The sequence below is a fragment of the Eptatretus burgeri genome, chromosome 6 (assembly GCF_056783735.1).
Source record: "Eptatretus burgeri isolate ZD-2024b chromosome 6, Ebu_testis_v1, whole genome shotgun sequence".
Classification (NCBI taxonomy): Eukaryota; Metazoa; Chordata; class Myxini; order Myxiniformes; family Myxinidae; genus Eptatretus; species Eptatretus burgeri.
In genome coordinates, this window is record NC_140966.1 from 20,333,575 (window position 1) to 20,357,837 (window position 24,263).

The following is a 24,263-nucleotide window of genomic DNA, read 5'->3' on the forward strand; positions in this document are numbered from 1 at the left end:
TCTTATGCACATATTCATCCCATCTCGTCTTCTGTTATTGTACCCATCCTCCAGCCATGGTACACTACATCCTGTGTTGAGGAAGTTGTCTCGAAACAACTTGCCTTCACTTCCTGGAAAGCAAACTAGACTGAAGGCAATCTCGTATCATTCCACAAAGACAAAACATGTATGTGTTCACTCCCAGGAGAGCCAGAAAACAACATCTGACCAACCTCAAGATTGAAATTTCAAACTTGTCTCCCTCCTCTAATAATTTGTAGCGCCTTGTTAAGTCTGTCTCTGGAGTATGTTCCCACTCCATCCCTTCCCTCTCTTCAAATGGCACCACACCTGATTCCACATGTAAGAATGCCTCAATTCCATGTTTGCTTCCAAATATTGTGTCCCCAACCCATCAATCTCTTTATCCACTCTACCCAGTTGCACCAAACTGCTTCTGAACTCTGTGTATTTTGCCCCGTGAGAAGGTGGACAAGTTTTCTGGCAACCCCAGGCTCTGATTTTGTAACTGGACCTGATTCATCGGCTCATGTGTCCTATAAAACCAGGTCACCTGTACTTGGACATGCTCTTTCTGCTCTGTTCACCTTATCATTTGCCCTCGCTCATATTCCACCTGCTTGGAAGTCAGGCAACATCACAGCATTACATAAACAAGGTGCAAAAACCTATCCGCTGAACTACCAACCATTGTAACTGGTAACTGTAAAAATGGAACTCATAAAGCATCCTCCCAATCATCAGCAAGGTCATGAAATCCATCATGGCAGTTGACATCAAATCCTTCCTTTCTCCAATGGCTTGATTTCTGACCATAAATTTGGATTTAGAACAGGTCACCCGACCTTGGACATGCTGCTCCGACTCTCCCAACCATTAATGGAGGCCCTCAATGTCAGACATAAGATCAGGTCTCATCGTATTTGTAATTTTCATCAAACAATCTCTCTGACTTTCTGGAAAATCCTCCGTTTCTCTTTGCTGATGACTCCACCCTTTGCCGTGATATTCCTCATCCATCAATTAGACATGCAGCAGCCACTTCCATCTCTTCAGACATTAATGGAATCACTGGATGTGAGGATTAATGGTCTTCCCTCTCTTCAGACTGTCACGTAAGATGAATCCCAAATCTGGTCAGGTCAGGTATGGGAGCATGCGCCGGAGCAGTGCGTCGCTGCGTCCACTTTCTGCCGCTACTCCAGGGACCTGTGTCTGGCTATCCCCCAGATAAATGCTGACCCATCCCCATCTCCTTGAGATGTCGATCAACCTGCTGCAACCACGAAGTACTGAATGCTAACTCATTGCTAGCCTTAGCCATCTTGCCTTATTGTCCAAAGGTAAGCATCATTATCAATGCCCCTTAAAACTCATTCTTCTGCTACTTGTTTCATTATTCCAATCATTTGACCAGGTCCAAAAATATGGTGTTCACTGTAGATAAAATCAATCAATCAATCAATTTGTTATGTAGCTTTCATCTGTACTTTTATTAATAAATAGAATCTTTAAAAGAAAGAAGTATTTTAGAAAGAAAGTAGAGGGGAATAGAATAACAAGAAAGATGTGCAGAGCACGATACTTGGAAAAAAAATGTTGCCATGGAAACAGCAATTTGGCAGTTTTGAAAATTTGACCGATCAAGTGTTTTACCGTATCACATGACTGGGCGTGATACAGTACATAACAAATTTGGCTGATACATTTTATAGCCGCTGCCAAACAGGTGTTTTACGTGGTTATTTTTTGTCTCCATGCATCTTATTCATCAAGTTTATCTTAATTTGATTGATGGATATTAGAAATAGAATGTGTGTCCTTGGCAAAGAAAATCATTGGATGTTTCCTCCAGACCTACCATTTGTATTTTTACATTAAAATCATCCAACAACCTCCAACTTTGAACATGTTTCTTGCAGGGTTACACAGATGAGCCAGTGTCGAAGATCTTGTCTCATGTAGAAGATGGAAACATTGTCCAGCTGGATCGGTGGAACCTGGACGTAACACATAATCCTCATGCGGAACCTGACGGTGATGAAGTTGCAGATAAGGTGTGTATAAGTCAAAGTGACGCACAAAAGTGACATTTTGATGTAAATTCACATGTTTGAACTATTTGAATAAATAGGATAATTATATTCAACTGCTTCAGAGGAAATCTGTATTCTTTAACAAAAGGGGAACACTTTGCCTTCATATAATGGATTTTTTTTTTAATTTGCAAAGTTGAGGCTTGGGGGAGAGTTGGAACACAGAATGGACCAGGTTATAAAATAACAAAAAGAACAATAGGTAAAATTGGTAGGTGATCACGCCAACCACAGGGTTGAGGGACAAAATGCAGGGAGACTTGGAGGGATAAGAAACATGGGGAAGGATGAAAGCAAGGAGACGACATAGGGAGTGAGTCAGATGGATACAACTGCAAACTCGTACTAACGTAATGGAAGGAAAAACTGGAAATAGAAAAAGGTTGGCTTGGCAAGTGTTAATGGGGAAGAAAAGATCATTGCTGTGGATGGTAATGACCTGTGATGTTGGTGAACAGATCGCTGCCATGAAGCCCTGGAGGGGAGAATGAGATGGAAGAGACTGAGGAAGTTAGTTTGATCAGTGGGGAAAAGTGGAAGGAATGAGTGAAGGTGATCAGTCAGTCTGGATTTTTGTAGTTTCAAGAAAAGGGATGGGGGAGGGGGAGGGGGAGGGAGGGGTTTCCAGACAGTCCTTTGAGAGAGATGGTGAGAGTGTGAGATTTATCAGAATTGAAAAATATATTCCAAGTGTTGACCATTTTGTGCAAGGACCATCTTATGATTTTTCAAGGTCTGAAGAAAAGGAAGAGGCTGCAGCCTGCCTGTCTGAAGGATGAGAGATGTTATGGCAGGTCAGGTAGGGTCAGGTATGGGAGCATGTGCCAGAACAGCGCGTCGCTGCGTCCACTTTCCGCCGGTACTCCAGGGGCCTCCGTCTGGCCATCCCCCAGGCAGATGCCAGGCCCATCCCCATCTCCTTGAGATGATGGTCAACCTGCTGCAACCACGAGGCACGTGGTCGGCCCATTGGCCTCTTCCACTCACGAGACTCCCTCACTGAGAGAATCTGGTGAGCAGGATCAGCGTCAGGAAAACGAGCCACATGTCCATACAGCCGCAACTGATGCTCACGGACTATGCAGGTAACAAATCTCATCCTAGTCTCTCTCAGCAACCGCTCGTTGGACACAAAATCCGACCAGCGATAGCCAAGGATTCTCCGAAGAGACCTGGTACCAAAGGAATTAAGTCTCCGTCTCAGATCCTTGGTCAGAGTCCAAGTCTCGCATCCATAGAGCAAGACTGGAAGTACCAAGGACCTGAAGACTCGGACTTTCGTCCTCCCGCACAGGTACCGGCAGCGCCACACCCCATGATCCAGTGAATCCGTGACTCCCCAGGCCCGACCCAGACATCTATTGACCTCTGACTCGCAGCCAGCAGAGACATGAATATCACTGCCAAGGTAAGTTAATCTCTCCACGACCTCAACATCCTCACCACAAACACATAATCATAATTACACATAATACACAAACAGACACAGACAGGACAGCACAAACACATAACAGACACCACAAACACATAATACACAAACAGACACAGACAGGACAGCAGCATCCAAGATGTCACCGAAAGCCTGGATCTTAGTTTTGACCCAAGAAACCCGTAATCCCTCCGACTCCTCATTCAGCACCTTGAGGGCCCCCAAAAGGTTGTCTAAAGTCTCCGCAAAGATGACTGCATCATCTGCAAAATCAAGGTCCGAGATCTTGACATTCCCAAACGATGCACCGCAACTTGATCTCTCGACATCCTCCCTAAAATGCAGTCCATACAAGTGCTGAAAAGTGTGGGGGCAAGTACATATCCCTGACGAACTCTAGTAACAACTGGAAATAAGTCAGAGATGGTACCACCACACTTCACAGCACTCTCAGTACCAGAGTAGAGTTCAGACATCAGATCGATCAGTTTTGGTGGCACCTCACGAAGACCAAGAATCCTCCAGAGGACATCCCGATTCACTGAATCGAACGCTTTACAGAGATCAACATAGGCTGCAAGCAGCCCCTGCCGAAACTCTCGTCTGCGTTCGGTGAGGACACGAAGGGCAAGGATACGGTCAATCGTTGACCTTTTTGGTGTAAAGCCTGACTGCTCTGGACGCTGGTGCTCAAGCAGATGGTGGCAAATCCTATCGAGAATTATCCGAGCAAAGACCTTGCCCGGCACTGAGAGCAGCGTCACCCCCCGGTAGTGTTGCAGTCTTGGCGATCACCCTTCCCTTTCCAGAGAGGGACAACAAGGCCCCTCTTCCAGTCAGTTGGGATGATGCCTGTGTTCCAGGCAGAGCACAAAACTGCATGCAATGACATGAGTGCAGCATTTCCACCAGCCTTGAGAAGTTCAGCATGGATGCCACAGATCCCTGGAGCTTTGCCCCGTTTCAACTGGTTCACCGCAGCCCGTGTTTCCACAAGCGAAGGTGGACCACAGTTGATTCGAGAGTCAGCAACAGGGATTGTAACACCCTTGACGTCCAACTCGACAGCTGGGGGATCAGCTTGGTACAACCGCTCAATGTAACCGGCCCAGCGGGCCTTCACTTCAGACTCCTCTGTCAAGAGCCTACCACTCTCTGCTCGAACTGCAGTGCTCCGAGGGGTGGGCTTGGATGAACGTAATGTGCGAATTCCCCTGTAAGCGGGACGAGAATCACCTGTCCACAGGTGATGCTCTACCCCCTCACAGATTCCTCGCACATAGGCCTCCTTGTCCACCCTCAGTGCACGTACAGTTTTACGCCTCAGCTCCCTGAACAGCTCAGCTCTGCCATTCAGCCTGGCCCTGCGACTCTGGTCAATGGTATCCAGTGTCCCTTGAGAGACAAAATTCTTCTTTGCCCTGCGGTGAGTTCCAAGACATCCACCGGCAACATGAAGGATGGTGGTCTTGAAGGCGCTCCACAACTCTTCAGGACCCCCCAAAGAACCCAGACCCCTCAAGTGTCCACTCAGCCTGTTTGCAAACTCCTCAGCTACTCTCTCATCCCTGAGCTTGCCAACATCCAGCCTAGGCTGGGATGGTACCATTCTCCAGGATTTAAGGTGCAGCTTTAGAGTTGCTACAACAAGCCTGTGGTCAGTATTGAGGAACTGAGCACTCCGGTAGACCCTGCAGTTCTGGATCATCCTCCAATGACCGTCAATGAGGACATGGTCAATCTCCTTTGCCACACCGCCAGCGTTGGAATACCAAGTCCAGCGATGAGCTTGCGGGCGCTGAAACCATGAACCAGCCACCCTAAGTCCATGACTTCTTGCAAAGTCAAGGAACTTAGTGCTATTCTGGTTCATAGTTCCTGACCCATGGGGACCAACACACACCTCATAACCGTCCCTATCAGTTCCAGTCGATGCATTGAAATCCCCCAAGACTAGAAGTGTATCTTGTCTGGGGCACTGATCAACCACAGACTCCAGTGTGGCGTAGAATGCATCCTTCACGGTGAGATCACTCGCCTCAGTCGGAGCATAAACAGAGACCAGGGAAATGACACCTAAGGAGTGGCGAATCCTTAATCTCATAATATGCTCGTTGACCGGTGTTACCTCAATTATCATTGGGGTCAGCTTATTGGACACAGCTACAGCAACTCCTTGGGTATGGTAACCATCAGAGCGACCAGACCAATAGTAGGTGTAACCACCCACCATTATCTCGCCGCAATCCGGTCTCCGAACCTCAGAGAGAGCTGCAATTCCGATGTCCAAATGCTTGAGCTCAGATGATAACAGAGACAGGTGATCATCCTCTCTTAGGGATAGGACATTCCAGGCACCCACCCGAAGGGACCGCCTCAGGTTAACCCAAGGAGACCGCCGTCTGGTGGACGACACCTCAGCACCACTCCGACACACTGTCCCGCAATCTGACCCAGGGATGTTACCCCGTGGTTTCCCTCCTATCATCAAAGATTGGGGGTCCTGAAGGCTTTGCCCCAATTCCGTCATCCGGCGAGCTGCCCTGCGAAGGGAAGCTGCACAGGAGTTACTCCCACGGAGTGGGTTTTCAGATTTTTTTGCGTTTTTGCGTTTTGCGGAATGAAGGGTTTTACGGTGGCCGGAGTGCAAATCCTGCCACCAACCTCCTAATAAGAAGTAACCCAACTGCAGGAGGACGTCCGCAGACACAGTTGGGCACTAGATATGGATGGCCGTTGGCTCACAAGGAGCTCCTCCGCCCTTTGACAGGTTTTATTTTTAATCCTGCTGGGTGTCCATATCCAAACACCCTCCTCACCAGAAAACCTGGTTGGGGAGACGGTTTAGTCGCCGACAACCCGACCATGGAACAGGTTAGTACAGGTTTACATGGTACCTGTAGCAGGTCACAGATCGAACCTGACCTGACTCGAGATATGGCAGAGGGAGGAGTTATCACCAAATAGATAAAGCGGATTTTCCAGAGAGTCAGAAAGATCATTGATGATGATCAAGAATGGGACTGGGTCCTGAACACTGAATTTGGGGCACTTCGGCCTTGACAAGGAGAGGAGATGAAATGATTCTGTTAAGAGCCACATGTTGTCTCCGTGGGTGGACAAAGTCTGTCAGCCATGTGTGGAGTCGGTTTTGTATATCATACACAGAGAGTTTGGAGAGTAGGGCAGGATACCAGACTATCAGATGCACAAGATATGTCCAGAGAGATGGCCCTGATCTCATGTCTGACATTGATTGCCTCCAGCTATTGTTATGCAGCATGTCCAAGGTGGAGTGATCTTGTCTGAAACCAAATTGGTGATCTAAGATGAGGTTGTTGGAGAAAAGGAAGGATTTCATATCAACTGCGATGATGGATTCCATGACTTTGTTGATGATTGGAAGAAAGCTGATAGGTCTGTAGGGAAGGGGATCCATTTTTGCACCTTTATAAGTATTTCAGTGATGTTGGCTGATTTAGAAATAGATGGAAGATGACCTTTTCCCAGGCAAAAATGCTGCAGTTCGAACTATAGTATATGAGAGTTATACTCTCATATACTACAGTCGTCTGTAGAGAATGACTACAGGAAAGGAATGCTATTTTTGCCTGGGTAGGGCAAATTATTGGATAAAATGGCAGAGAGAGGATGTGCAGGAGCAGAAGAGCAGGTTATTTTGGACACATGAGCAGACGCCGTCCGGTCCAGTTCCAGTCAGAGTCGAGGGTTGAAAGAATCCTAAAACCGTAAACCATATTCACAACTCTTCCTTTGTAACCAATATGGCATCCATGGAAACATCAACACTGAAGCCGATTTCAAAAAGAAAAACGGTTTTTATTGGGTTGTCGCCTATTTCATAAATGTAAAATTGGAGGTGATCTCATGGGTTATTTTTCTTTCAATTCAAGGTGTTACGACTTGGAAACATTGTTATTTTCTAAAACTTTAGTGATTATTACGAGCAAAGAACCTATTCTTATTGATGGGTTAATTCCCCCTGTGTTGGTAAATTTTAGGATGATATGGAATACCCGCTCCCATCAAGAGCAGCACTTCCCCCATTCAAATTTGCACAAGGAACTTGGACGCAGGAGGCAATTTGGCCCATCATGCCTGCTAAATGTCTGAACCCACAGTAATTCAACCTGCTTATCAACATTAATTCACTGGGAGAGAAGGTGTAAGCTTAGTGCTGGCATGATGGCCTTGAGTTATACACACTCACCTCTGAGCTATCTATCCTGGGTTGGAATCCCAACCCAGCTCCAGTTAGTGGCATCAGAAAATATTCACACCCCTCAATTTTTGTCACATTTTGTTGTGTTGAAGCCTGAATTTAAAATGGATTAAATTTAATTTTTTTGTCACCGATCTACATGAAATACCCCATAATGACAAAGTGAAAAAGTTTTATTGGACATTTTTACAAATTTTTTAAAAATGAAAAGCTGAAATGTCTTGCATCAAATATTCAACCCCCTGAGTCAATACTTTGTCGAAGTGCCTTTGGCAGCTATTACAGCTTCGAGTCTCCTCCGGGATGTTTGTATCAACTTTGCAGATCTGAATTTGGGGATTTTTTCCCCATTCTACCTTGCAGATTGGCTCTGAAAATCCCTGCCATTGAAAAGCATCCGCATTGCATGAAGTTGCCACCACCATGCTTCATAGTAGGGATGGGGTTAGATGGGTGATGAGCTGTGCTCGGTTTCCACCAGTCATAGTGCTTTGCATTCAGGCCAAAGAGTTCAATTTTCGTCTCATCAGACCACAGGATCTTTTGCTTTATGCTCTCAGATTTGTTTTATGTGCCTTTTTGCAAACTCCAGGTGTGTTGTCATGTGCCTTTTTCTCACGAGTTGCTTTTGTCTGGCCACTCTCCCATTCATCCGAGACTTGTGAAGTGCTGGAGAGACTGTTGTCCTTCTCGAAGGTTCTCCCATCTCAGCCAAGGAACTCTGTAGTTCTGTCAGAGTGGTCATTGGGTTATTGGTCACCTCCCTGACCAAGGTCCTTCTTGCCTGGTTGCTCAGTTTAGTCGGATGGCCAGCTCGAGGAAGAGCCTGGGTAATTCCATATTATTTCCATTTCCTAATGATGGAGATAACTGTGTTCTTGGGAACTTTCAACACTCAACAAATTGTTTTATACCTTTCCCCAGATCTATGGCTCCTCACAATTCTATCTCGAAGTTCTATGGATAATTCAATGGACTTCATGGTAGAGTTTCTGTTCTGACATGTACTGTCAACTGTGGGACCTTTTATAGAAATGTGTGTTTCTTTCTAAATCATGTCCAATCAATTGAATTGGCCACAGGTGGACTTCAATCATATTGTAGAGATATCTCAAGGATGATCAAAGGAAATTGGATGTGCCTGATCTCAATTTGAAGTGTCAGAGCAAAGGGGTTGAATACTTATTGATGCAAGAAATTTCAGCTATTCATTTTTAATTAATTTGAAAATTTTCTAAAAACATGTTTTCACTTTGTCACTACGGGGTATTTTGTGTCGGTTGGTGAAATTTATTTTATTTTATTTAATCCATTTTGAATTCAGGCTGCAACACAACAAAATGTGACAATAGTCGAGGGGTGTGAATAGTTTTTGAATTCACTGTATACATTGTCACCCAAGGTGTTTCACAGGAAGGTGATTCATCAATCTGTGTGCTGTCCCTTAATTGGATGTTTAACTGGGTATCCTATCTGCCAGCATTAGTTGGTGGCCGTTTAAGATCCCATGGTGTCCTTTGCAAAGAGTAGGCAAGCTATTGCCAGCACCATGGCCAAATTCCAAATTCCTTCCCTAACCTTTGTAAAATGACTGTCCTGTCCAATCGGTTGGTGAAAAACTTGGGCCAAGCTTTTCTTGGCCAACCGCACAATAATGTGGGATTAATTGTGGTCATTAAAGAATAAAAAGAAGAAAAATATGAGGTGGGTTTTTGGGTTGTAGGGATAGAGGAGTGGGGATGAGTAGAGTGGGCCAAGCACAAAAATCACCAGGATGTTTTATACACATATGATTTTTTTAGCCCTATCTCTCAATGATGAAGAATCACTGAAAAACTTCTAGTAGTCAGATCTGGAACCGGATCTTCACCAAAATCTAAACAGTTCATGACACAGAGGATGCTATTTAGTATGTGTCTGTGCTTCCTGTGCACAACTTTGGAGACAGGATGTAACAAAAGAAGCCATTTTGTGCTCGTGGTCATCGTTGAGATTGGCACAGGGTCAGGGACATGCGTGTGGTCTCCTGACAGAGTGACCCGACGACGCATGATAGAGGCTTCTCTCAGGTTTCCTTGCAGTCTCAGACCTTCAGAATGAAGCTTTTTTTTCTCCTACTTGTTAGAGGATATTGCTGGTCCTCATAGCACCATTGACTGGTCCAAACACTGGTCAGATTGTGTCAGATGATCGCAATCGTGACTGGTGGTACTTGTACATATGTACCAGTGATGTGCTTATGCTTGTACATACACATTGGTTATACCAGTTGTTGCAGTCATGCTTGATTGCCATGGTTCAGACATCATTCCTCGATGCTAAAGATAGTTTACAGCCTGATGTAACATCCGGGTGACATCACTGCCCTCTATAGATTACTAAACTTTTTTACACTGTTTTGGCTATTTGAACTTGTTGTTAAGCACGAGATTGTGCTGGTTAAGTTGAGACTGCGTTGTTTTGTGGCTGTAACTGGAAAAGCACTTAGTTAAGTGAACAAGCATCTGTAAGTATAATAAAACGCATTGAAATTGGTCGAGTTATCTTTAAGTAAAGAGCCCAACCATAACTCGGTTACATTTTATGGTGTCAGAAGTTGGATGCTTAACAGACTTTATCCCTTTTTTAAAGTTTAAGATAGCAGAAATCGAGTTTATGGGGCAGTGGTTGAACCCAAAATGGCTGACAAGAAGATTCAGGAGCTGGATGCACAACTTCTAGAACTTTGGTACACTACAGATGAGACACCTGAAATCAGCACAAAGTTATTGATATTGGTGGGAAATCGTCCAGTTTGTGTGCCAGCACAGTCCATGTGCAAGGTTGGTGTTACTGGGGCAACGGATGATGAACTGTTGACAGTGGAACCTATCCTGGCATTGCCAGTGAAAGGGGTGGAGATAATATCTACATTTGTGACATTCCAATTGGACTCCATACAAATCTTTAATCCAAGAACTGCAGATGTGTGGTTGTCATACAAGATGCAGGTAGAGTTTCTGTCATCTATTGCAGATATCCAGATTGACATGTTTGACGTGGAGCTCAGGCCATTGGATGTCAGGGAGGTTCAAGTGGTGATCATCTTACCAAAGTGCTATCCTTCATCAACGATTGAAGACCACAGTGCCAAATTGTCAACGAGCCAGAGTTGGATGAGGAGCAGACTGCAAAGATCTTCAACATGTTACCACAACACCAAAGTGCCTTTGCTGGAGGGGATAAATTGGGTGTAACTGACCTAGTAAAACACCAAATTATAATAGAAGATGAGCAGCCAGTTTGTCGAGCCTACGCAGGCTTCATCCATGCCAATTAGAAGATGTTAAGTGACACATTAGCCAACTACTCAAGTGAAATATTATCAGGGAGAGCAACTCAGCTTATGCCAGTCCTATGGTTGTTGTGAGAAAAAATAATGGCGAATTGCGACTATGCATATACTTCAGGAGATTATCTCTCTTATCGGTCTCTCTCATCGACCTCCACTTGATTGTATGCTGAATGAAGATCTATCGTCAAGGAAAGGGTTGCATCGGCCATGGTGTCCAGTGATTCTTCTATCCTCAGTAAGGGAAACCCATCATTGAGGCTTATGTAAGACTTTGATGAGGAAATGAAAAAGTGATATTTTTTTCAATTTTTTCAATTGAGGAAGTCAAAGAATAAAGCCTAATTTCACCAAAAGTGATTTGAAATACCTTGAAGTATTTTTTCTTCATGATAGAGGATGATCGAGTCGAGATCATGTGAATGAGCTGGCTGAAAGTATGGGTGTTAACATTTTCTTCAAGAGAAGTAAGATACACATTTGCACAAAGTGGTCTCAATGAATGTGGTGCTGCCTAAAACCCTTTCCTGAGTAGAGACAGTCAAAAGAAAGGCTAACATTCACAGCATAAATGAAACAGTGGGATGACCAATCCTGGAAGAAGGTGCTCTTTGCAGAAGAGGCCAAGTTTGAAATGTTTGACAGTAATCAATGGCAGTTTGTTCAAAAGCAGACTGATACTAATAGTCAGTGTACAACAACTACAGTGAAGCATGGGGGTGGTTCAATGCAAGTGTGGGGTTGCATCTCAGCCAAGGCTGTCACAGAGTTATTTTTTTCCTTTTATACAAGGGTCTAGGGTTCGTGGAGAAGCTGAATGACAAAAGGCAGCAGACAACAGGTTCACAGATAACTAAAGGGTATTGGAAGGGGTCGGGGTGGGGGTGGGAGGGGGGAGGGTGCAAGATACACATAGATTTGAACCACATCCAATCTTGCTGGTGGAGAAGACGCATTAGTTGCCATGAAGAAAGTGGGTGATTCAAACCAGGAAGAAAGGAAGAAAAACACCATTGAACTGAGAAACGAGGCCCTAAGAGGAACACAATGGAAAAGACAGCATGTGTAGAAGAGATCATCATTGTACATGGGTGAGTGCATGTGGTAGTGATGGGCAGCACATTCAAAAAACTTAAGTGAGAACAACAAGACAATAAGCACAGGGAGACAATTCCATAATTTGGAGAATGAGGATCTGAAGAAATTCATGTGGAAAACCAGCATGGACTTTGGGAGGGTAATTAGATGTGGGTTTCTCGAGGAATGTGTGTGACCTGGTGTGGCTTCGGAGAGATAAGAGTGGTTAAGAGGAGCAATATCTCTCAACAGTGAAGAATCACTTAAATTCTAGTATCCAGATCCAGATCTTTACAAAAATCTAATCAGTTTGTCCTTGCCACTCATCCAACCTGTCCACAACATTTTTTCTGAATCCATCCATAATTTTTGAGATATCTTGCTCACAGACAAACTAACAAGAAAGATGTCATGCATCACACATGTTAGTTGAAAGTGAGATGTTGTGGTATTTGTGGATAAGCATTAGTAAATGCCTATGCATGAACAATTAAAATTGAGGGTTATATGTTATACGTTGTTGTAACACAGATCGGTGAATTGTAATATAAACTGCTTGATGTAAAGTGCTAATTTTGACTACGGATGGCAGTATTGTACTGTAAGCTGCCTGGTGAGATTTGTGAAGATGCTGGAATGTTCTCAAAGGAAACTTCCACAATGGACCAGAATTTAATTTGCCGGAAGGCATCGCATCGTTCCGTGTTACGATATAAACCTGCAAGAGGGAAGTGTAGAAAGATGGGTGACATGTGATGAGATGTGTATTTCGATCGTCCCCGTGCTTGATTTAACTCTGATGAATGAATGAATGGGGTGTTAATGTCCAGAGCGGTTGTTAATCCGTGGAGCAGATTATAATCAGGTTGATTAAAAGTCATTAAGATTATGTATCGGGAAAGAATTCCTTTGAGCTCTTCTAGCTTCCTGAATGGACCAGCGCACGAGAGAGAATGATGCAACAGGACTCGATCGTTCGACAGCCCTGGAGGATGAGGTGAACACGCGTGAGTTGAGCCGGTAGGACAGGGACACTGGGCAGAAACAACTGAATGTGGAAATTGGAGTTGGACATTGTATGTAATGGTAAACTTCCTCATTTGACTTTGTCTTATGTGAAATACACGTTTCAAAAATGTTGTGCTGTTGATGTGGCAACCGTAACGTCACTCAGAATTCAAAGATCCATTTGATTGGTCGCCAACCGGTACGATCATTCATACTCATGAAGTGCAAAACTTGGATTGCAGTCTTCCTGAACGAGCTGGGTTCGGCACCACAAACAACATATGCACACTAAAGGGAAGGAAACCTCAAGGTGCATACTCCAACATTGGTGACTGTGACAGGATCTGTCAGTGGGTAAAGGCTTTACGGTGTCACAGAAATAGCAGATGAGGAAACCGAGGCATAAGTGATGGCGCTGCAGTAGTGATCCGAGTTCAAATTGTCCACTCATCCATCTGCCATGGAGTTTGGCAAGTGCATTGAGTGAGGTGAGTGGATTGGACTGAAGGGAGAGACACTAATGGCAATTGTAAAGGACATCAAGTGTCTGAAAAGGAAGAGAAGGCTCGGGAACATGAGGCGAGACAAGCAGAGTGTGAAGAACATACACGCAAAGAGGAGGCGGAATGTGAAAGCGCTCAGGAAGCCGAACATATGAAAGAGGAAATGCGAATGGAGATTGAACTGGCAAGAATACAGTTGGAGATTGAAGCAGCTGCATGTGCTTGCACCACACCTGACATTGGTGATGTACGACTAATGGCAAACAAGGCGAAGCTCCCCACATTTGATGAGAAACGCGATGAGCTCGATGCATATCTTGAAAGATTTGAACGCTTCGCTCTGAGTCAACATTGGAACAGAGAGAACTGGGCATTTAGTCTCAGCTCCCTTCTGACAGGCAAGGCACTCCAGGTGTATACCAGTATGTCCTCGGAGAATGCTTGTGACTCTGATCGCTTGAAAATGGCCTTGCTGAAGAGGTATGAACGTACAGAGGAGGGATGTCACCAGAGGTTCAGATAAATTAAACCTGACGCAGGTGAAACTGCATTTAAGTTTGTGACACATTTGAGATGGTGCTTTACACATTGGACTTTGATGGCAAAGTGCGAACGCAGCTTTGAAGCATTAAGCGACTTCATGGTTCCTTAACAGTTCCTTCGAGGGTGTTCTACAGAGATGACCCTGTTCATACATGAGAGAGTGCCTCAGCACACAGAAACAATGACAACCTTGGCTGAGTCGTATATTGAAGCACATGGAGGATGTATTACTGGGAGGTCAGTCAAGAAGGACATCACAATGAAACCAAGGTTGGACAGTTTGCTGCACAAGACTGACCCATCTCAGCCTACAAAGCACCAATTCAGTAGAAGCAAGAGGGAATGCTTCTATTGTAACAAGAAAAGCCACATGATGGCCAAATTTTGATTGAGGAAGGCAGCTCAGATGAGGTCACAACAGAAGGCAGCCAGTGTAGTGCACGATTTCCAGAGGAAAGATATTGTTACGGATGTGGCCCTTATTATGCTACGAAATATAGGATTAGACCAGATCCCCCATTAAATGCATGTTTAGCCAGGTTGTTCGGTAATTTGACGTTACATGTGTGTCGGGAGGTGTCACAGGCTGTTATTTGTTTGTGCAGTGGTGGTGTACCGAGAGCTTCTTCTTCTTCTTCCTTCCCCTCTCTGGCCCCTCCGGACGAGGCCCCGCCCAGTCGGCTGAGAGGGCGTGGCCTAAAAGAGGAAGTGAAACTGGAGAAGTACAAAAACTGCAGTCGGTTTTGAGGCATGCTGGGGCTTCGAGGCGAGCAGAAAAAGAAAAGACAATGGTGATTCTGCAGAGAGAGAAACTGAACCTGGGCATGTCGGGTCTGCCTTCTGTGGCCTGGAGAAGCGAGCCAGTGCCGAAGGAAAGGCAGGGAAAGGACTGCATGAGGTCTGTCTGCCCTCGGCTGGATGAGAAACGACTGGTGGGAGTCGTGATCTGCTGTGTAGGGGACGGCTGTGTCTGTCTGCGATCTGCTTCGTGAAGGAGGCCTGGTGAACAGGCCAGGCCTGGACTTGTATGCTGGACCTTGTGAGAAGCCAGCTGAAACCCATCATCGACCTGACGGTCTGTTGCAGTCGACCTCGCGGGGTCTGAACGCGCGGAGGCGCGTGCGTGGGCGGTGCGACAAAGCAGGATGACCGCCATCTTGCCATGTGGCGTGCTCGAGCTTGGGGCTCGAATCCATGGACATCGGCTTGTTACGAGTGACATTCGTGCTTTTGACACTTTCCTCTCATCCATAAAACATCACCAAGTACTCTGTCTTGTCTGCATGCTGTCCATGTCATGTCTGCATGTCGTTTAAGGCTTATCTCGGTAGGGACCCCTTCGAAACCCATAATCGGTATCTCCCGAGTTAAGAACGGGTTATAGATTAATTAAAACATTGTCGTGAATATTTTGCTTGTGTTGTGTTCCCCGATGTTCCCCAATAAATCTGGTTGATTCGTATGAAGTTGCCGCTTTGAGTCGATCCGTGCCGCGCTGAGAAACAATTCGCTCGATTGGTATATAAAACCAAAATGGTTACAGACTGGCAGAAAATGCTCGGTATCTGACAAAACCAGTCTGTAACCGGGGTCTATTTCCCCAACTGGTAAGGTGCAGGGGTACGTTGGTGTCGCGAATGAAGACGCGTGACCCAAGGCCTGTGCCGAACCAGCCGGCGTTATAACCGCGGAGACGGCGGTGGTGAGGGTGGCGCCGAATCTGTAACATTTGGATATCAAGTGTCGGTTGCGAATCCCGCCACCGCTGAATCCTCAACAATATTATGTGCCGAGTGGAGCCGAAAAAGCAGTCCGCATCAGCTGTGCAAAAGTGTCCTGAAGTTATCTGCGTGAATAAAGGAGAATTTCAGTCAACACCTATGGTCTTCAGCAGTTGCGAGGAAACAACTGCTAGTATCGCCAGTGGCAACATCACCGTGGATGAAGGCAACGTGGGTTCACAGAAAATGACAGTACTCTGACATTCAGGATGTACTCGTGCAGCTGTGAAGAAAGACTTGGTGACTACAAGGCAGATGACTGACAAGGTCTACTCTTGCAAGCTCATTGATAGTACATTACATCACTGTCCAATTGTAAAGATCCATATGGACACACTGCACTAGATCGGAGAGGTGGAGGTCATGTGCATGGAGGACCCTATTTGTGATGTTGTGATCGGTAATATACCGGGAGCATGAGAAGTCAAGGATCCAGACCCAAACTGAATTTGACAGCTAACACAAGCAGCAGTGACTACAGACCAAGCACAACAAGGATGACATCAAACCATCGAGGGTGTCACAATCTGACATCCCTAAGGTGACTGTGCAAGAGGTTGAGCAAGCTCAGAAGGAAGATGTCTCACTTCAAAGGTTGTGGAAGGAGGTGCAGGATAACAGAGATCATCAGATATGGGACAAGAACAAGTGCAGGCTTTAAGTCCACAAAGGTGTCTTACACCATATCTACACAACTGACATGACCGAGGTGAAGCACATCATCGTTCCAACCAAGTATCATGATGCTGTGATGAAATTGGCAAACAAATCGATTGTTGGAGGTCGCCTTGGAATGAAAAAGACATTTGCCAGAATAACCAGCAACTTCCATTAGTCAGGAATAACCAGTGACGTCAGCAAATTCTGCAAGTCCTGCGACATCTGCCAGAGGACCATCACCAAAGGGAGAGTTCCAAGATACCATTGGGAACCATGCTGTTGATGGAGGAGCCTTTTTGCAGAGTGGTCATAGACCTGGTTGGACCATTGTCCCCAGTGTGTGATAAGGGCAACCTGGACATCTTGAAAGTTGTGGACAATACCACTAGGTACCCTGAAGCAATTGCGCTCCCCAAGATTTAGACTGAGAGAGTCGCGGAAGCACTGCTGGACGTCTTCTCCCGAGTAGTACTCGCACAAGAGGTACGGAATGACCGAGGTACTCAATTTACATTGGACCTGATGAAGGAGGTGTGTCGACTCATTGCGATGAAGCAACTCTTCATGACACCATATAACCCCAGGTGTAATGGACTTTGTGAACAGGTCAATGGAGTCCTGAAGTGCATGCTGAGGAAGATGTGTCAAGAGCGACCACATGATTGGGACAGGTACCTGCAGGTAGTGTTATTGGCTTACAGGGAGGTACCTCAAGCAAGTACTGGGTTCTCAACATTTGAGCTACTCTACGGATGAATTGGAAGAGAGCCCGTGTAGTTGTTGAAGGAACTGTGGACTGGAAAGAACATGTCAGAGGTTCATAATGCCTACCAATCTGTGTTTGACTTTCATAATCAACTGGAGGACACTTGCTGACTGGCGCGAGAGAGTCGACACAGAGCACAAAACAGTCAGAACATTTCTATGATAAGAAAACCAGTGATAGTTCAAGCTTGACAATTTGGTTTTATTGCTCCTACCAACGGAGCACAACAATTGACGCTCCAATGGCAAGAACCACATGAAGTCCAGGAAGTAGTCAACTGGATGGACTTCAAGATCTGTGTCAAAGGCAAGAGCAAAATTTGCCATGCCAACCTTTTGAAGTTTTATCATGAGAGAGCTGACAAAACAGCTGATATCACGTCACAGCTGGATATGGCCGGTATGGCAGTCATCGATCCAGAGCTGGATGGTGATGATGAATGTGTCTTGGCAAATGAAGACTTGCTGGAATTGAGACTCAGGGCTGATGGAGAGACACATGAGGATGTTAACATCAGTAAGGATCTGTCAGCAAGGCAGAAGGAAAGGGTCAGGTACAGATGTGGAAAGAGAAACTCACCTGCGTCAGAAACGCCCCAGTACCGATGACCAAAAGACAGATTCGATAATTTCTGGGATTGGTGGGGTACTATAGGAGGGTCATACCGAGCTTCACAGATGAAGTTGTGCCCCTCATTGACCTCACCAAAAAGGGTCAGCCCAACCACATTCCATGGGAGGCACCCCGACAGAGGGCATTTTAAACGATCAGGAACTTTCTTTGCAAGGCCCCTGTATTACGGATGCCCAACTTTGCCAGACCAGTCATCGTGCAAGTGAATGCATCCGAAGTCAGAACCGAAACGGTGTTGTCACGGGAATATGAGGACGGAGTCTTTCCTGCAATATTTGCCAGCAAGAAACTTCTGCCCCGGGAAAGGAAACTGACTGGTGAAATTTGTGAAGATGCTGGAGCATTCTCAGATGGAACTTCCAGTATGGACTACAATCACATTTGTTGGAAGGCACGGGATTGTTCTGTGATACAATATACACCTGCGAGAGGGAAGTGCAGAGAGATGGGTGACGTGTGACGAGACATGTGTTTCGATCGTCCCCATGCTCGATTTAACTCTGATGAGTGAACGAGGTGTTGATGTCCAGAGTGGTTGTTAACGTGTGGAGCGAGTTATAATGAGATTGATTAAAACTTATTAAGATTGTGTGTCGGGAAAAAATTCCTTTGAGCTATTCAATCTTCCTGAATGGACCAGCACGTGGCAGAGAATGACGTGACAGGACTAGATCATTCGACAGCCCCAGAGGACGAGGTGAACACACGTGGCTTGAGGTGGCAGGACAGGGACACTGGGCAGAAACAACTCAATGTGGCAATCAGAGTTGGACATTGTATGTAATGGTGAACTTCCTCATTTGACTTTATATCTGTTTATTTGAAATGCAAGTTTCAAAAACGTTACGCTATTGATGTAGTAACTGTAACATCACTCAGAAGTCACAGACCCCAACTGACAAAGATTCTTTTGATTGGTAGCCGACTGGTACGATCGTTCATACTTGTGAAGTGCAAACCTTAGATTGAAGTCATGAAAGAATGAGCTGGATTCGGTACCATAAACAACATGCGTACACTAAAGGGAAGGAAACCCCATGGTGTATACCCCAGCAGCACAATACTTGCAAAATCCAAATAAACACGATGCTTCCAGTTTTTTGATTGGTGAACCAATATGCAAATTATTTTCGACTTGTAGAGTACCCAGCCTCCGGGTTGGTGGAGGTTGTGCATTACTTGCTGAAAAAGTGTCATCTATATATTGCTAGAAAACTCTATAGATGTTTATGCGGTGTGTGTCTAAAGGGGTTTAATGGGTCTTCAGGTTTAAATAGTCTAAGTTGTCTAAGGAGTGTAAAGGTCTCAAGGGTCTAAGTGGTCCAAAGGGTCTGTCGGGGTCTATAATCCTGAGATCAAATCCCACTCGGCAGTTGAATTAATACCAGGTGGGGTTGACTCTGCCTCAGTTGCAGTTGACTCAGTTGCAGAGGTGAGTGTTAGATGTGGAGATGATCTGCAGGACAATCAAATCGCAAACCCCAGGTCATTCGAAATCAGGGAAGTTATAATGCTCTCTTACATTAACGCGGATTGGGGCAATCAGCATCTTTGGTATCTTATCCTTGGTGTAGTAGATTTTGTCCTTCCAAGTGGGACACTTGCAATAGTTGCCAGCATGCACCATCACAGAAACTTCATAGTTCTGGCCATGAACATCTTTTATTTATCCAGGATACAGCTCATCATCATATTCAAGAACACACCAGTCGTTGATCTTCATCTTGTGTGAGCACGGGCTTAAATCCCAGGGTGGGGGGGGGGTAAGGAGGATATACTCATCCTCACTGTTTTGCCCTGGGGGGATAGTCCAGAGGACCATCCTCCCAACCAGAATTTTATATTATATGCAGTAAAAAGGAAATAGGCAAATATTACAAATAATTCGTTAAAATATATATATATATATATATATATATATATATATATATATATATATATATATATATATATATATATATATATTTAAACTTCTCGAAGCACCAAACAACTACATTAGGAAATTAAAGGTCTGATTTAACAAACAGAATACGCACAACCGCATGCTGCGTACCGGAGACGCATACCATGCACAGTCTATTTTCCAGATGTTTGAGGTTGTGTTTTTTTTGTTTTTTTTTCCTTGTAGTGGCCAGTGGACCTTTTGTCACACATTTTAGTGATAGTAATATTGAATTACATAACGACATCATTTTTCTCACATCCAGGGTGTTAATTACGTAAGTAAAATTAAATTACATAAGTAAGTACGTAAGTAAAACTACGTAACTGTAACGTAAGATCCTCCCCTCCCTCACTTTTCAAAAGGAATTGATACCACTGCCTGTGGGACAGTTTCAGTGATGTCCTGTGGGATAGTTTCTTTTGGAAATGATTCATGTTTTGCATCCTTCATCAAGGCGAACGGGACAGATTCTCCATTGATGACCAAAGATAGTGCATGCAGCATATCGCTGGGATATAGGAGCAGCATCCTCAAATACCTTGGTCAAGTACAGCGAGGTATTCCACTGCTCCATTGGAGATTGAGGCATGTCGATCACCTCAACAATGGACACATGCTTCTCAGCTTCCAGAAAGGTGACTGTATTCTGAACCAGATACTGTACCTCCTGGACTGCACAGCTCTCCATACCTGCCGTTTTACAGTGCCACCTATGCCATCAACTGGCACTTTGTCCTGTGATTTTTGAATTGTGATGCCAACCCCTCAGACCACAGAGAGAACTCCTGGATGGGAAGGGGAATATGTTCCAGCAACTGGTCAATGTGAGCCAGCAATGTCTCTTTTGCATGGATTCGGTTGGCTGATACAATCACCTTGGGATGTGGAGTTCCTGAATACCACAAGGCTGCTATGAACAAAGCTACTTGATGTTGCTGCCAATGGGCTGATTGAATTTCGTCTTCATACATGCATGTGTACTTTTTGGCATAATCAACTTGAAGTCGTAACTAAGATTCTTCTATTCCGGTTCCACGAGCCTCTCGCTATTACTTGTAAGTGTCAGATTGGTTCCTCTTTACAAAACAGTGAATGAACAAGAACTGTGGAACCAGTGGAACATACATACTCTTCGAGATCAGCTGTCGTTCCGTCCTCAACAATTTTACAAGGTCTTTCATTGGTGTCTGCTTTCCAAACATATGTTGTCCGTGTAACATCTGACCAACAAAACTCGTACACAGCCATGAAGCCTGCAGCATTCTTACAAACATCGCACTTCTTCAGCGAACAGTTTATCATCTCTGAACGGCAAATAATCGAGTGTGGCAATTCATATGAACAGCAAGGGAATTGTGCAGGGCTGTGGTGAAGTACATCAAGGGCCAAAATGAAATTTTCATGAAATTTGCGCATACACACACAGTGTGTGACAATTTATTGCTGAGTCAAACATTCTGCAGCCGTAGACCATCAAACACACACAACTTGTCAACTAAATTTCGTCTGAATCCATCCGTAACTTTTTGAGATATTCTGCTCACAGACAGATAGACAGACAGACAGACATTGGTGAAAACATAACCTCTGTCCATCTTCGGTGGCAGATGTAATTAAGTCACACTGACTGCAGAGAGGTACAGGCAGGCATTGCTTCAGGAACACATGTCATGGGTTATTGGGGTATCATTCTGCTTCAAAAATGACAATGACTCCAAAGTAAACAATCGATGTGGTGAATAACCATCTGGTACATGGAGAAGGCTGATGGAACACTCACAAAGATATCTTAGCCGACACAAAGTCCTGGCATGAACTTCATTGAGGCTTTATGGAGTTGTCACATGGATAGTGAGAAAGGGAAAAGTGTGACAGAATATTTGGAACTGCTGTATATTCCACAATCGTACTTGCTAAACTATATGGGAGTACGACAACAAGGTCTCATGCTGTATATCATGCAAAGGGCTTACGCACCAATAAATAATGCACTGTATTGTGTATTTATATTAATTTTACATATTTTCTGCAATGAATGCATCGCAGATGTAATATTGAAAATAAATTATAAATTTCTCAGATGTAATAACTCATTTGCTCTTATCCTTGGTGTGTTTCCTAATTATTTCAAATGAAGTGCTGCAAATGGGATGCAACATGAGATCAATGTTGGAATCGTATCATATTCATGTTATTTGGGAGCCAATTACGACTTGGCCCAAAGGTATAATAATTTCTGGGGCATGTCACAACTCTCCAGATGCAGTTATATATATATATATATATATATATATATATATATATATATATATATATATATATATATATATATATATATATATATATATATATATATATATATATTGTTGCGGATTTCGCGCCCGCCGGCGTGCGAACGGCCACGTAACTCGAATCGCGGCACGTCGCCCACCGGACGGACAATCCAGTCGTGACCCTCTCGGACTAACGCCGGGAACCAGTCACGGGTGGACCTTTCGGTCTCACCGCGATCGAGCCAATCAGCCCCCGCGTGGGATAGGGTTGCTCGCCAAATTCGACCTACCTAAATACCCACGCGGAGGGTAGACCGGGCGATCGCACCTCGCCGCAGGTCGACTTCGGACACGGGCCACTTAAGCGACCCGTTCCGTACTATCAGAATAACCGAGCGGTGTTATCGTCGACCTCGACGGTTCGATTAATTATCGGGCGTATTCAGCCCACTACCAACCCTTTACGTGAAGCAAGATGAGGGTTCAATGGGGGAAAAGACGAAGCGAAGCGGGAGAACAGTTCAACAATAAAGCACATTTATTCGCGACACACAGGAAGCACACAAATACAATTCCACCAAATGCACACAAAAAAAAGAAAACACAATTCCATTTACACAAAAAGCAAATATAAAAGTGAAAACACAGTGCAGAGCTAATACCGACTACCGAGCACACGGCAACACTTATACAATTCTACTTCACAGACGGCGCCGACAACACATACCCAAAACCAAGGAAGAGAAATACCCTCAAGGATGAGGCGGGCCTGAGGCCGAGACCGGGTCGCGCCTACCCGTCTGGTGATGAGACGCGGAGCGGCGATGGCGCCTCAACTCCGCGGGCCTCGCGGACAGTGCCTGGCAGGGGGTGGGAAAGGGGGCCCCCTTGGTCGCACTATCTCAGCGTGGGGGGAAACAGGAGGGGGTTGCTGATGCTCGGGGTATAGAGGATCTTTATTATCCCTGGTGTGCGTCTCCACCTCGGCCAGGTCGCGCTGCCGGCCTCCCTCGGGCGTGCAGCTCCCGGCACCGACGCGAGCACCCCTTCGTCTGCCTTCGCCGCTGCCGCCTCTCTGCCTCTGGACTCTCCACCCTGGACTCTTCTTTGGGCTCCCCTCGTTCGACTCTCTTCAGCTTCTCCAGCTACTGCAGGCTTCGGGCTCCAGACTTCCACACTGCTCTGACTGACGAACACCGTCCTTTTATCCCCCCGTAGCTTCGCCTTTGACCCCCTCCCTTCGACCTTTCACCTCGCTCCCCATTGGCCCGAGAAAAAGTGGGCGTGAAGGCTTTTTGATCCACAAATTTGCATATATCGATCGTTCTGGAGGCGGGGCCAAATCGCCCCTCGCTCACCGATTGGACGGCAAAAAGTGGGCGTGTGTCGTTTTTGATCCGTTTTTGAAGCACAAAATCCGTGATTTTGTACACGCTGTTCGACGTGCGCCCTGCACGAGTCCAACACCGGTACCCACAGCGGGGCAAGAACGGTGGCGATGCTACGGTTGCGAGGTGTGACGGGAAGGTCGTGGCGGTTGTGGTGAAGCGGCGTTGTGGTTGGTGGTTGATGTTGTGGTTGTGGTGGTAATCATGGCGGTTGGTCCAAAATAAAGATAGCAAAAGAAAAACGGCTATCCTGAAGAGTCGCAGCACGCATAAATGACATGTATTCCCACTAGACAACGGGTTTGGGCCTAACTACACATGCACTTACCGAGATACCTCACCTAAGGGACCTGAATGGTGGTTTGCGAATTTGGTAACCACAACACTACCCCCTTCCCTTTTTACAGACTCGTCCCGAGTCGTCAAATTTTCGTGTGCCATCATGTGTAGTTTTCCCCTAGTACATTTTACCTACGGATCCCTGAGTGCGACATTCATGGTATTCGTGTCCCCAAAATAAATAACCTGAGGGCTGCGTAACTTTCTAAACAAACTCACTCACACGGACGACTTAAATAAAATTG

The 24,263-nt window shown here is 45.3% G+C and overlaps 1 protein-coding gene across 6 annotated transcripts in view; it reads left to right on the forward strand.

Annotated features, from left to right (window-relative positions):
* DGKZ (diacylglycerol kinase zeta) overlaps positions 1 to 24,263 on the forward strand; it is a 746,996-nt gene that overhangs the window by 442,708 nt on the left and 280,025 nt on the right. For all 6 annotated transcript variants that reach the window (XM_085884240.1, XM_085884239.1, XM_085884241.1 and 3 more), the window contains one exon: positions 1,926 to 2,060. In XM_085884240.1, coding sequence (XP_085740366.1) covers positions 1,926 to 2,060 — 135 coding nt within the window. The remainder of the gene's footprint in view (positions 1 to 1,925; positions 2,061 to 24,263) is intronic.